Consider the following 13643-nt stretch of genomic DNA (forward strand, 5'->3'; position numbering starts at 1 on the left):
TTCTTTTTCTTTCAGACTGCATTATGACTAAACAAGCATTTCTGTGTATTTATATTAATCTGTAGCAACACCATTTTCTCAAGCTCTCTGTACAACCACCAGAAGTCACCTCAAGTACTGTGTAAAAGTAAATTAAAACTACAATCTTTACTATAAACCAGGACAGTCATAGTCACATGAGATAAGGAAAATAATGGCCAGCTGTTTGCATCTTTCTCTCCAATTAACACCAAAGGAGGGCACATGACAAAATACTCCTACTTCCTTTAGAATTTACACTTTCTTGACAAGGTCCCTGACTAGGAAAACCATGAATGCTCCTATGTTACAAAGTAAGAGCCAGGAATCTTTCCTGGTGATGCACAAAGGAGCAGGCAACCTGTCAGTACCCCAAGAATACCAGAAGGCTCTAAATGCCCTAATTGTCCCTGAAATCCTCCTCTGGAGCCTCTTCCCCCACCATCCACAACTGGTTGCCTGCATTCAGTTACTGTCTGATATGATGATGGTGTGTGACCTTGTATCAAAACCTGTGACCCAAATCAATGATGACAGGAGCTGTGAGAGAAGCCTCACCTGTGGCCTCCAGGTGTGCACTGTCAGCATGTTGGCTCCAGAGCTGGTTTTAAGCTATGGCCCTTGGCCTGGTCAGAGCTATGCCTGGGCACAGCCCTGGCCTTGCAGGGCTGACTTAGGAGCTGCCTTGTGACTAGAGGCTTCCATAATGATCACTGGTATCTTCACTGGTCCTCTTGTTGAGGTGCTGTGGGTGTGAGCTTGCAGGCTACAAGGTCCTGTCCTTGCCTGGCACGCTGTCCCCCTTGGCTGCCATCTCCCCTGCCCCTGAGGAGCAGCTCACTTTTATTGCTCCCTGACATGGCCACACACTCTGCAAACTTTTAGTGAAAACAACTCCCTCAACTTGATTAATCTCCCTAGTTATATAGAAGAAGGATGGATGTGTAACTCTTATTCACACAACCTCCCCTCCTCAAGATGTGGAACCTTCTGAAGTTCTAACATGAATCTCCAAGGTTACCTCCTCCAGAAGCCTCTGCTTGAGCTCCCTTTCTGTCTCAAGCTTCTGCTGTAAACTGCGGGCGTTCATCTCCAGCATGGCGTGCTTCTTCTCCAGGTCATTGAGCTGGGAAAGAGGGTCAGAGTAACATTGAACACTAATAAATATAATTCCACAGTCTTAAATCCAACTTCACCAAGCACATGTTGAAGAAAAATGATACAATTAGCCTTTGGTTGCTGGGGAAAAACCAGGCAAAAGATATTTTGGCTTGTTCAAATGCAGATACCAAGTTATTGAAGGACTTCATTCCAGGCATCACAGCCTGCTGTCTGCTTTAGTCTTTTTCAAAGAAAATTTGAGGTCTTTGGTTTGCAGATAGAATTCTATTCTATGCCCTCTGGTCTTTTTAATTTGTCTCTATAACATCTTGAAAAAAGCTGCTGAAGGCCACATTTCTAAAAGTAATATCAGTGGAAAAATATTTCATCTAATTATGAAAGTCTAGGATTGAAAGTTACTTACCTTATCAGAAAGGCTCTCTGCTTTGAGTTTTTGTTCCTTGAGTGCTTGCTGCAGGGCCAGAATCTCTGCCTTGTGTTCCTTGACAGCCAGTTCTACCACCTGGCGAGACTCAGTAATACGCTGATCTGCTCTCACTCTGCATTAAAATGGAAAATAATGTTACCTAACTCCTTGACCTCTCCCTAGCAGGCAGTGGCATCAATAACTCTTTCAGAGGTTGCCTCAAATTCAAGATGTTACATTAGAAAGCCAGACTGTTTGCTGCAACACTTTTATATTATATAATCCTGTTCCTGCCCCTGCTAGAACTACAGCCTTAAAAATTTCAAGACCCCACAGGAACAGTCAGGAGCAAAGACTATTTTTTCCATAAAATAAAATAGAAGATAATAAATCAAGACATTTTATAAGTTACAATGATAAATACCACTCCCCTTGAATCTTTCACTTGCAAAGAAACAAAAGGAACAATATCAGTGATGACTATTAACTAATAAACCATTTTTAGAACTACCTCACAAGATTTTATATTTAGCTCCAACTCCCATATCCTATGCTAAATATAATTTTTGTACTAGCTTCTATAGAGAATTTTCATAAAAGTTCATAAAAGGGAAGGAAGAGAGAGACCTGCTCTGTTTCTCAGTATCCAGCATCCTCTGCAGCTCTCTAACTCGACATTCAAACTGGGACTTCTCATCCCCTAGAACATTTCTCCACGCTTCCCACTGGCGCTCTTTCTCCAGGAGTTCATCATTCAGGGCCTCCAAGTCCATTACTTGCTCTTCCAGCATCGTACATGTTGTCTTCAAGGCCTCCATAGTCTAAAAATAAATCCTCCTATCAATTCTCACATCCCACATCAAGCGTGCACTCTCAGCTTCAGCCGTAGCATTTCGATTACAGTACATGCAAATCAGCAGCCAGCAGGAGCTGGGAAATCACAGCCCATTTATTTCAAGGCTCCTGTACATTCACTTGTGATCCCTGATAATGTCAGGTCGAGCTCATTATGAACATTTTGAGATTTCCAGAGCCACCAAATTAAAATGAGTAATTCTAAATGACAATGCCTTCAGAGTGCAGGATTGCTAAATAAAATGTTGTAAAAACACGATGGGAAATACCAAAAATTTCCATTCACTCAACCGCCTTGGGAAGGAAGGCTTAAATGCCACTGCCCTTGGAAGCATCATCACTTCTCATGGGTTCCCAGATGTAAAAGGAGTTTTTGCCAGCTCCCACCAAGGCTGCTGGGCAGACCTAGAGAGCCTTACTTGTTTCTGGCTGGTGAGCTGCATCTCCCTCTCGGTGATCTCCCGGCGGAGATGATCGACCTCGCTCCGCAGCTGCACCACCTCGTCGTTGGCCCCCGAGGCCTCGTCCAGTTGTTTGGACAGGAAGAAATTCTGGTTGTTCAGCTCTGCATTGTCTTCAGTGAGCTGGTTCAGCTGCTCTTCCAAATCTGAAATCACCTAGAAAGAAAAATAAATTACATGTGAGTAAGCACAGGTTTTCGAAATCATCCATTCTTCTATATAACTGGGGAGATTAATCAATTCACACAGAATTATTTATTTCCAAGCTTTTACATTTTTTCTAATTCAAAAAAGGGCAGCATTATAGTGGTAGATATTTTTGCATAGTAATGTACTTGGATTAGTAGTAAAGTTTTGTGTCTTAGAGAAAATAGCTTTTTTTTTAAATCTGGTTCAGAGCCTAAATATGCTGCAATGTAATTTATTATTTGAGTGACCTGCCATAGTTAAAGCATTGGATTGGGAGCCAGGAGTTCTGGCTGCATTCTCAGCTCTGCTGCTGACTTACAGTGACCTTTTTTTCCTCAATCTCCCCTAAGTGCAATGAGGCTAATCACTCTCTGAAAGCCTTTCAAAGTGTGGTACTGAAGAAAACAGACCAAGAGGTGCAGTGCAGGCAGTGCAACCTGATGGATATCCGTGGGAATTGCTTATATTATTGTTTGTAACACTGGGTATAACCAGGAAAGGCAGAAAAATGTTCAGAAATACATTCTATCAAAGTAACAGCATTATGGATGGCAGCTGGGTACACAGGAGGGAAGAAACCAGTGTGGTAACACAATATGGAAAATCAGTGAAAAGCAAAAACTCAACAAGGCCTTTGCCAAAGTGGGAGCATCCATTTGTTCAGTCAGCACTAACTAAAAGCTTTCAACCACAGTCCCCTCCAACTGAAGGACAACTATAAACAACAGTGGGCCATTTTCACAGTTGGTTTTATGAATGAAAGGCCTGAACACCGGGTGGATGAATTTGTACCTCCTAACTCAAAACCAATATCACCACAACAGAAGAGAAAGAAACCTCAGTAATTTTGAAATCAGCTTAATAAAAAGAATTTCAGAAACTGGTAAACTCTATACAATTCACATTCAACTCTTAAAAATATGTTCTAGAGGCTCTTTTGCCTGGATGTCAAAGAAAAGTGAATAAGATACTTCATTAAATGGAAAAAATAAAATCTCAGAGCACAGTTGGCCACACATTCAAATGTAAATGTTCCAATTTCCTACAGAAGCCAAGGACTTAAATATCTAAAGCAGTAGAGGATAGAGCACACAGCTCTTCTCAGCTCTCTGGAAAGATGACAACCACTTCTTTTTGAAGAATCTGTAATGCATATTTTGGCAGCCTTTTACCATGCCTCTCCTAGACCTAAATTAACAGTATTTGGTTTTTAAACTGTGAGCAGGAAAAGTCCAACAGCCATTACTCCCTGCTGGGTGAAGGGGAGTTCCTGCCACCCATATGTTCAGGGTCAAATCAAGATGATTCACACTTCAAAACACAACATTTCTGAAGAAATCTGATCATGTGCTTGTTTGTGAGCACTCTCCCTGCCCTATTGAAAATACACATTTTTCCCCTGCATTGTTTGTACCAAGCTTTCAAAGAGCAGCCTGGGTTGTAAGGACATGTTAGTGCCTATAGTGCTACAGAAATAAGGACGTAGATTTGTTTATACAAACAAAAAGGAACAAAAGAACATTTGTTTTCACAGTGCTTTACCTACTGCTCTTACAACAGCTGATATCTCTACCAGATCAGAAACTCACTTTTTCTTCCATTTATTTTAATTTTATATTTAACCACATCATGTATCTAGGCAGTTTCAAGATATATTTTATACATTCACTAGTACAAGTAATTTCTATTAAAAAATATTAAGCTAGTTTTGAAATACAAGAAAACTGAGATGAGGGAAACACAAAATGGATAAAGTAATATGCAGAGTTAATATGTCCAACTACTTAATTAATTATTAAAACTGGCTGTATTTCAAGTTGATTTTATTCCTTAAGGGCTGGAAGTTGAGCTCCCGTTTTCTTTTATTCTAGGTTCTGAGATTATGACTTCTTTCCCTGAATACAACTAAAATTAAACCAGATCATATTATATTTCACTGCTATATTTTATCTAGTAGGATATTTCTGGAAAACTTCAGACAAATAACAAAGCAGTTAACAAAGAAAGGTTTCAGAAGATGTGACATGATTTCTTTCCTTCTTCTAACAGTGTAGTTACTGACAATTCCAAAATACATTGGCTTAAATTCCAGCTATATTAAAACCTAGATAATGTAATCTAGATAGATACAATTTTTTTCCACAGGAGAAAATTTATTCCTCTTGCTACAATCTTCCATTTTTCATGGGGAAAGGGGATGTTTTTTAACACATCCAATAGCTATCTACAGCTATGTATAACCCAACAGGATTAGAGAGTTTATTAACACTAAAAGCCTAAAGAGTAATAGGTAATGCTGACACAGGAAAATGGGATGTAGTGTAATATAAATGCCTTTCCTGGTTATCAACAACAACAACAAAAAAACCACAGATTAAAAACCCCCCAGATTTAATTGGAAATACTGGCTTGGGCATCCATACTACCTATATCAGAATCCTGTACCTGGAAAGATTTAATAGCTTTAGATATTTTTCTTTTCAGTTAGGGAAATCCCCAGGTAAAAAAAGCCCCAAAAAGTCCCAAACAAGTCAACCAATTCTGAGCTATTCTTGAGTAAATGTGAAGTATATTAATGGGAAGTCAGTAAGAAAATGCCATTATATCCTTTAGAAACCCATAATATAAGTAGAAAAATCTTCACATTTTAAGTGTATAAATTAAGCAAACACTTGAAACCTTGGAAAAGCAATTCTAGACAGCCACTGTATCTGTGCCACTGCATCACCACTCAGAGCAACTGGAATTTTCTCCTCTATTTATGCACATCTTCACCACAACTAATCCATAAACCAGAGATATCATCTAACTACACAGATTCTTCACTGCACACCACATCTAAGGACACAGCTTATCTTTATCCTGATGCAGAGGACTGTATCTCATTTTTAAATATTGCAGGGCAGCCCAAGCACAGCAGCTCCTCAGCAGAAGGGGCCATATCCAGCATAATTCCCTCTCCACTGAATAATCTGAGAAAAGCAAAGTATTCCTCTGGTGAGGCTGAGCAGATTCACAGCTGTTACCCCTGGTCCTAGAGACCTCTCCAGCCATGGATTAAATCAAATATCAGAGAAACAAACAGTCAGGGCCTTGATGATTTGGTTTGCACACCAGATAAAATGTACTAAATTTAATCCATATGCTCCACATACCAAAACCATAGGCACAATGATGAGGAAAAGGATAAAAATAAGGAGTTTTATTTATATACCAATAACTGCAGCTTGCAAACTTCCCCACACCCTATTCCTTCATAGAAGTATCTCAGTTTTCAGATGCCATCAACAAACATGCAGGAAAATGCAAGGACACAACAAGGGAAACTGTTTTGGAATGCTATCAGCAGTGTTTTACTTGGAATTTAATGTAATTCCAGACTAATAGTGTTGCTCTATCCATTTCCACTCCTCCCCATCCCCACTAATCTTTGCCAGAAAGCTACCTGTCAGGAGTAAATAGGAAACAAGAAAAAGCTTTCTCTCAGCCCTAAATTATTGTGAGGAGGAAGTGAGAGCAGAAATCAGACTCCTTTTGTCTTCACCTACTCTCTGAGACAAAGCTTTCCAGGCAGAGAAATCCCAACACTGGGAGGCTGAGGCTCTCACACAGGGCTGCAGACAGATTGTATCTCTGCCTGTTCCATCACTACCTGACAATAAATCCCTCACTTTCCTCCCTCCCCATAGTCAGACAACATCTGTGCCTTGAAACACACCTTAGACATGGATCTCAGTCTCCAAAAACTCTTCATGGTTTATCTTGAGGGACATTGCCCATTGGACACTGCCCAGACTGCATTCCTCCCCTCCCCACAGCAAGGCAGGATTAAAACACTCAGTTCCTGTGCTCCTATCCTAGGCCCCAGAAGATGAGCTGCCTCTCCCAAACAACAGCCTCTTCCTCAAATGCTGGTGATGTTACCCACAGTGAAGGTCTCATTAACCTCTCACAGCAACGCCTCAGAAGTCTCTGATTTTTTGTCAGGCTACAAAAAATACAAAACTCCATTCCTGCCTGTAACTGGTTTCTGCCATCAGATTTTCTGTGAAATGGGAATCAAGGATAACTCCTTCCACCCAACAGGAATTTTTCTTTTCAAAAAAAAATTAAGAAAGCCATATAAAAATGTTTGCCTGGGCATTAGCCTTGTCATAGTGGGCAAGATTCCTTTACTCCGAAACACAGTTTAGCATCAAAGTAACATCCCTGAGTATTATTTTGGAAGCTCACAAGAATACAACTTACGTCAACTAATGAAGCAAATGTGGAATCAGGATCTTAGACTGAATTCAGCAGGAATTCACACATAAATTATACCTATCTGATGGGCTCACAGATTTAATGCCTCAGTATCCAATCTCTTGCAGATCAAGCCTGTTAATGTTTAAGACTGGAACACAAGATGATGACAAAAGAAACTCAAGAAGGGAAGATAAACTTTCTTTTATAGGGGAAAACTTGAATAAATGGAAATGCAATATCCAATTAGGAATAAGAAATGCCACTCATTGCTAGAGTAAAAGCAATAGCCTGTACCTGAAAAACCCAGGTGGCTCAGATGGTTGTTCTCTGGCATTTTACTAATCTGAGTGCAAGGCTTTTATAGGACTATTTCCTGCTAAATATTTAAAGACTTTAATACCTGCTTAATGGAAGTTTCCTTTTGGAAACAGTTCTATTATTATTTAGATAACTTAGTTGTATTTTTAAGTTTAAACATGCTGGTGATCTCAGAACAAGCCACAGTTTGCAGGTATCTGGAAACAACTGACAAATGTGTACATTTTCCTATTTAAGAATGCCTTTAATTTCTAGATCTTGCTGTGATTGCCTGGAAAATACTTTTAACACTCAAATGGACCATTTATTTCAGAGAATAAATGTAGGGAAGTAGTTTTTCTCCCTCAGCAGATTTGCTGGATGAGCCATCATTGTGAGAAGGTTGTGATAAGATATGACTGTGTGCCCACAAGCACATGTGTGTTCAGCAGGTAGCACAAGTTACAATTTTTGCTGTAATTATGTATTCTTTTATTTCTTGCTCAATTGAGTGACAGCATGAAAAAGGGGAAGCTAAAAATGCCTCCTTGGTCAGAGACCTCAGCAAAAGGAAGACCAAGTGTGCAATGAGGATACAAGGAAAGCAGACACAGCCTTCTCTACAATCAAAAGTTGTGACCTTTGTGAAGCTAGAGAAACAGGAACAATACCAAAGAAAGTAGATTAAGTATTTTTATTTATCTTTTGAAGACTGCAAAAGTACTGAAGTAATTCAATTTTTTAATATTTTTTTCCTGTCTAATCTTATTTTTGTAATTCTTATGCTGTTTGGGGCTTCTCAATAAGATCAAATAAAATGTAATTCCCTGCCAAAGTTTTCCAGACTAGTTCAAGGAGTTTGTGTCAGCTTAAAAAGGATCTCTCTTGAGAACTTCCTGAAAGAATAAATCCATCCTTTATCAGGCTGTATAAGTAGCAGCATATTACAATTATTCCCTTGAAGTGTTGTTGGATTTTAAAAGGAGTATAAATTATAATCACCTTCAAGTGGAGTCACATGGTCACCAAAAAGCACAGCCTGCATCATACTGGTACCATCAGATAAAAATGAGTTTGGAACATCTGGTGAAAGCAGTGTAATTAGCATTTCTTGACCCTCACTGGCAACAGAATATTGCCCTGATTTCCTCATTCCTCAGGCAGGATGGACAGCCAGGAGCAGTCACAGCACACAACATGAAATTATCTGTCCATGGTCAATTAAATTATACATGCATTCTCCTGGGCTGCAAAGAGAATGTACCACGGGCATGTATTATTCATTTAGGAACTATTTAATTAATCTCTTATTGATGAGGATGTCTGATCCCACTTATCCCACTGGAGGGCCTTACAATGCACAACACTTTTACAAGTCCTTTGAAGCTCTTGACATTCTGGAAATGTTATGGGTCATTCTGCACTGCTGGAGCTTGTTCCCCACACTCAGAGCTGAAGTGTCACTGGATAATGAGTTACAGCTCTGCAAGGCAGCTGACCCTGCAGTGAACGGAAGCCACAGAGTTTCCCCACCTGCCTTTTCCCTGCATGGAGATCACAAAAGTGTTTTCCCAGAAAGCTGTCACTCTGAATGAAAGGCAACATCCAGAGCAACAGGAGATAGCTCTGGATGTAAGATCTATGATGACACATAGGGAGCTAGACAGTCAATCTAAGAAAATGAGGAAGGGAACAGAAAGTGAAGTTTCTTGTGTAGGATTTCTTTTAGACACAGGTTAAAGCACTTTGGAAAGCTGTACTTCCTCACTTCTTCCTGTCTGGGTATTCCATGTCCAGAAGAACCCCCATTGCTCAGTGCTAAAGAGCAAGTGAGGAAAACAGAATGACTCTCATGCTGAAAAGATATTTTAAAAGATGAAAACTGACACATTAGAGACTTACTCCTACAGCATGAAAAATTACATTGGAGGAAATCACTGGAAGCAGGGAAACAATCAAGATAAAAAGTCCCAGCAATTAAGCCCTGCTCACAGTGTGGGGTAGAGAGAAAAAGCCCAGAATGATTCACAATCACTGCTGACCAGAGGACTGTGGTCCTTATCCAACACTTGTGTAATTCATGTCACTGGAAGGCAGATACTCTCCATCAGCTGCCATGAACAAGTGAAGATAGTGTTAAACTGCAAGAATCCCTGTGGATAGACAAAGCCCTTGGAGATGTGTCCTGGACTGATGAAATGAATCTGAAAACATGTCAAAGATCTCAGGCAACAGAAGGTGAAAATTCAGATCCCAGAGTTCTCTCTGCTGTATGTCAATGTATTATTTGGAACCTTAACACTTCTTGTTTCTTCAAACAGTGTTAAAATCCTCCTTAAAACCCACTCAGGCCTAGATCTACAATGCAGCTCAGAATTTGGACAGGCAGATCTTTCCTTCTTGTGAGCAGAAAAGATCTTTAGCTACAGTCATTTTTTGCAGCTGCTGCACCATTCTTATTAGCTGCACTGCAATGAGATATTTTAATTTACTTTCTTCTCCAAAAAGAAGAACAGTGACAATTTCATGATCAGACTAAAACCTCAAAATTGAGGTTTACCTGAAACCTAAATGAAATCCAATCCAATCCATCCAGCTCCTACTAGCACCTTGAAGCCAGAAGTCCACATTATGAACTAGTGTCATCAAGGACTGAATGAGGAAATTGTTTGTTTCATTATCCTTAATTTCAAAATAATTCAATGATCTGTATTTAATACTCACTGTGCAGCTATTACGAAGGGCTTCAAATTTACGCTGGATTTCATCTCTATGTGCCTAAAGGAGGTAAGAAGTTCATCATCAATTTTTCATACATTAGAATTCGAGAATGCTGTTGCATTTGTTGCTAAACAAACTGCAGAACAATCTACCAGCAAGCAAAGTTTGGAAGGCAGATGCTGCAGGCTTTGAAAGCACTTTGCAGTGGCAAAGAACTGATTAGCAAAAGTCCCATCTACTTATCAAAATACACTTCTGCTCCCAAATCTGAGGTGCTTTAGGAAAATGTACAAGCGCAAGAATGGAATTATGTAACAGGTTCCATCTGAAATGGGCACCAGAAGACTTGTTGATCCCATGTTAAGTTTTTACATTCTTGACATTTTAATTTGAGTTGGTTTTATTTCTATATTTGGTGTTTCATAGAAAATAAACACTGCACACAATTTAATGCTTGCAAAGAAAAACTATAGTGATGTATAATGCAAGCTACCCCAAACAGCTCTGCCAATCTACCTGAATCCTACCATAAAGTCACATTTAAGCCTGAGCCTCCCTAAAAAGCAGTGATAAAACATAATAATCAATTCTTTGAGGACAGCATCTAAAGTACAGAAAAGTTCAAACACTCATTTTAAAGAATGCAGTATTGCATGCACCATTTTTATCCCCTAATTTACAAGCAAAGCATGACAAAGCAAAAAGTTCTTGTTTCAGCCTCGTGGCCACTCTCAAAATTCAAAGTGATTTAAAAAGTGTCTAATGTCATGTACTATGTGAAAACTTAATAAAGGAAAGGTTACTGCTCAAGCATATCCAGCCACCTTTCTTCATTCAGAACATTTTCCTTAGAGCCAAGAGACTAAACAGGAAAAAAAACATTCAGCAGAAGTCAAATATGAGAGCTTAAAAGCTACCTTACCACAACAGGCAATGTGAGAAATAACAGTATGTAAAAAACTCCATGGCAGGAATAGCCCCAAGCCTGCTTGGCTGGAGTGCCTGACAGCAGCTGGTCCAGCACGACCAGTTTGCTCCATTAACTGGAGCAATAACTGAGCGAACACAGGTCATGAATATTCATCTGTTTCACTGCTGGTAAGGATCCCAAGTGCATTGCCAGCCCCCTGGCAGTGATAGTGGCTGTTATGCAAAGCTTTCAGCTGGGAAGGGACTGCCTCAGTTCTGAGCAAAAAGAACCCAATGCCATCTCTATTCAGTTATTCTTAGGCCTTGATGCTGTTGCTGCACTTGCCCAGGCTGTGCCCACTTTAGAACTGAGAGAATGGTTCTGCCATTCATCTACCCAAAGCAGCAGCATAATACCAGTGCCCATGCCAGCTGAGCCCCCCTCCCCTCCCAAAAACCAGCAATGGCAGCAATATTCAAACAGTTCTTTGATTAAATGCCACTGGAGCACATTTTCAACATTTCCAAATGACAGGATTTGAGGGTCATTTCAGGCTGCTGCTCAAGGTGGGGTTAGCTGGTAGCAGGTCAAACTCTCTACCCACAACCCTGGGAATCTTTTGTGAAGGAAATATTTCTTAAAATCAAACAGTTTGAAAGCATCCTTTTGTGCTCAAGAGACAGCAACCAGCAGCATATAATCCAGAACTCCATTTATAGGGGTTGGGGTGGAAGAGGGTGGCAGGACTTGAACTTTGTTTTCCTTTCTATCACTCACACACCTCACCAGACACACATGACAATTTTTAATAAAAGTAGCACTGGGATACAATTATGTGTTGGAAGACTCTTCCAAGAATTTGGTGGGAGAATTTGGTATATACACCCCTAAATTTGGTATATATACCCCTGAATAAGTATCCTCAAAGCAGGGTAACTGATAGGAAGAAAAAAATCATCAAAACATTTATGACCATCAAGTACTTCTAAATTCATGAGCTATTATTTAAATAAGTAAATCACAGAGTTAAACTCCTAACAATACCAATTTCAGATGCAACTTTTACCTCAAAACAAAAGTAATGATTCTCCTACAAGCCATCAGTCAGTTTAGGCAGCAATGAACCATTACTAGGAAGTATTCAAATACTTAAAGGTAAAATGTGACATTTTACCCTATCAACACAAGGCCCAATTCACACCCATTTCTGAAAATGAAAAATTAGATCATATAAATTCCTTTTAACCTCTTTATGAAACATGCACCTACATAACTCTAGGGTTTATCTGCAGCTCACAGACAAGGTCCAGGGCTCACCGTGAGGGCTTGGATCTCCTCCTCTGCCTCGGCCGTGGTCTCCTCCAGCTCGGTCTTGGCCTCTCTGAGCTGGTTCTCCAGGGCTGTCCTTGCAGCCTGCAGCCCAGTGATCTGGGATTCCCTCTCCTGCAGGGTCAGCTGCAGCTCTGTCAGCTGCCTCTTCAGCTCCAGCTTCTGCTCTTCGTGCTCTAGGCTAACCTGAAGGAAGTCACAGTAGTACCCAAGTGTGAGTTACTAACAAAGACATGACAGGCAATGGAGTCTTGTTTCACAGCCCACTTTAAGATGCCATTGCCATGTCTGTTCCCAAAATCACAACCTGGCAGACTGCTTAAATCAAGGACACAGCTTTGTCTACTCCCTAAAATCTACTGGTTTTTTTGGAAAAAACAACCTGGCATTTTGAAACAACAAGGGCACAAGAATAGTTCCAGCTGAAACTCAAACATATCAAACACTGACATAAAATGTTGAAGTAGTTTGTGATGAACTTTCTTCACTGAAGCTAAGAGTCTCTAAGGATCTTTATTTGGGAATCTCTGGGCATACATTACATACATTTTGCAATTCCACGTTTCATCTTCCCTTCAGAATCCTTTTACAGAAACCTACCAGCTCATCTGGCTCTGGGTTTATTTGAATGGCTTCTGATGAAGGTTTTCTTGCAGCACACAAAGGGAAAAACATGTCACTCCAGGGATAAGAAATAAACAACTAAAACACATCTCAGTGTTCAAAATCAATTCCAAACATTAGCACCTTCTTCAGGCTGCCTGCTATCCTAAGGGAATCTGTCTGTTGTGCTTGAGATGTGTGACAAGGCTGTCAGAAACCTTACATGGTCTCAGTCAGCTTCTGGCCAAAGTAGGACAGGTTGGTTGTTCAACAACCTCAGCTGAAGGCAAGATTTCAGCCTTAGCTGAAAATTAGTGGACTGAGACTGGAGAAGAATTTGTAGAACCAAACTAGTTAATACAACATTAAAACTGAAGTACAGCTCACAGATCTTTAAGAGTATATTTCCATATTACTGTTGGGTTTTCTTTCCAGAAAACTCTGAAAATGGTGCCTGAAGCAGCAGGTTCCTTTTTTCGTACAGCAA

General features: G+C 40.0%; 1 protein-coding gene across 2 annotated transcripts in view; it reads right to left on the reverse strand.

Moving 5' to 3' along the window:
* The window catches only part of CIT (citron rho-interacting serine/threonine kinase), a 68068-nt gene that overhangs the window by 15659 nt on the left and 38766 nt on the right, over positions 1–13643 (reverse strand). For both annotated transcript variants that reach the window (XM_058037281.1, XM_058037282.1), the window contains 6 exons: positions 12542–12739; positions 10318–10371; positions 2821–3018; positions 2174–2367; positions 1544–1679; positions 1040–1144 (listed from right to left, as the gene is read on the reverse strand). In XM_058037281.1, the coding sequence (XP_057893264.1) occupies positions 1040–1144; positions 1544–1679; positions 2174–2367; positions 2821–3018; positions 10318–10371; positions 12542–12739 (885 nt within the window). The remainder of the gene's footprint in view (positions 1–1039; positions 1145–1543; positions 1680–2173; positions 2368–2820; positions 3019–10317; positions 10372–12541; positions 12740–13643) is intronic.

This window comes from Melospiza georgiana, chromosome 18 (assembly GCF_028018845.1).
Source record: "Melospiza georgiana isolate bMelGeo1 chromosome 18, bMelGeo1.pri, whole genome shotgun sequence".
Classification (NCBI taxonomy): Eukaryota; Metazoa; Chordata; class Aves; order Passeriformes; family Passerellidae; genus Melospiza; species Melospiza georgiana.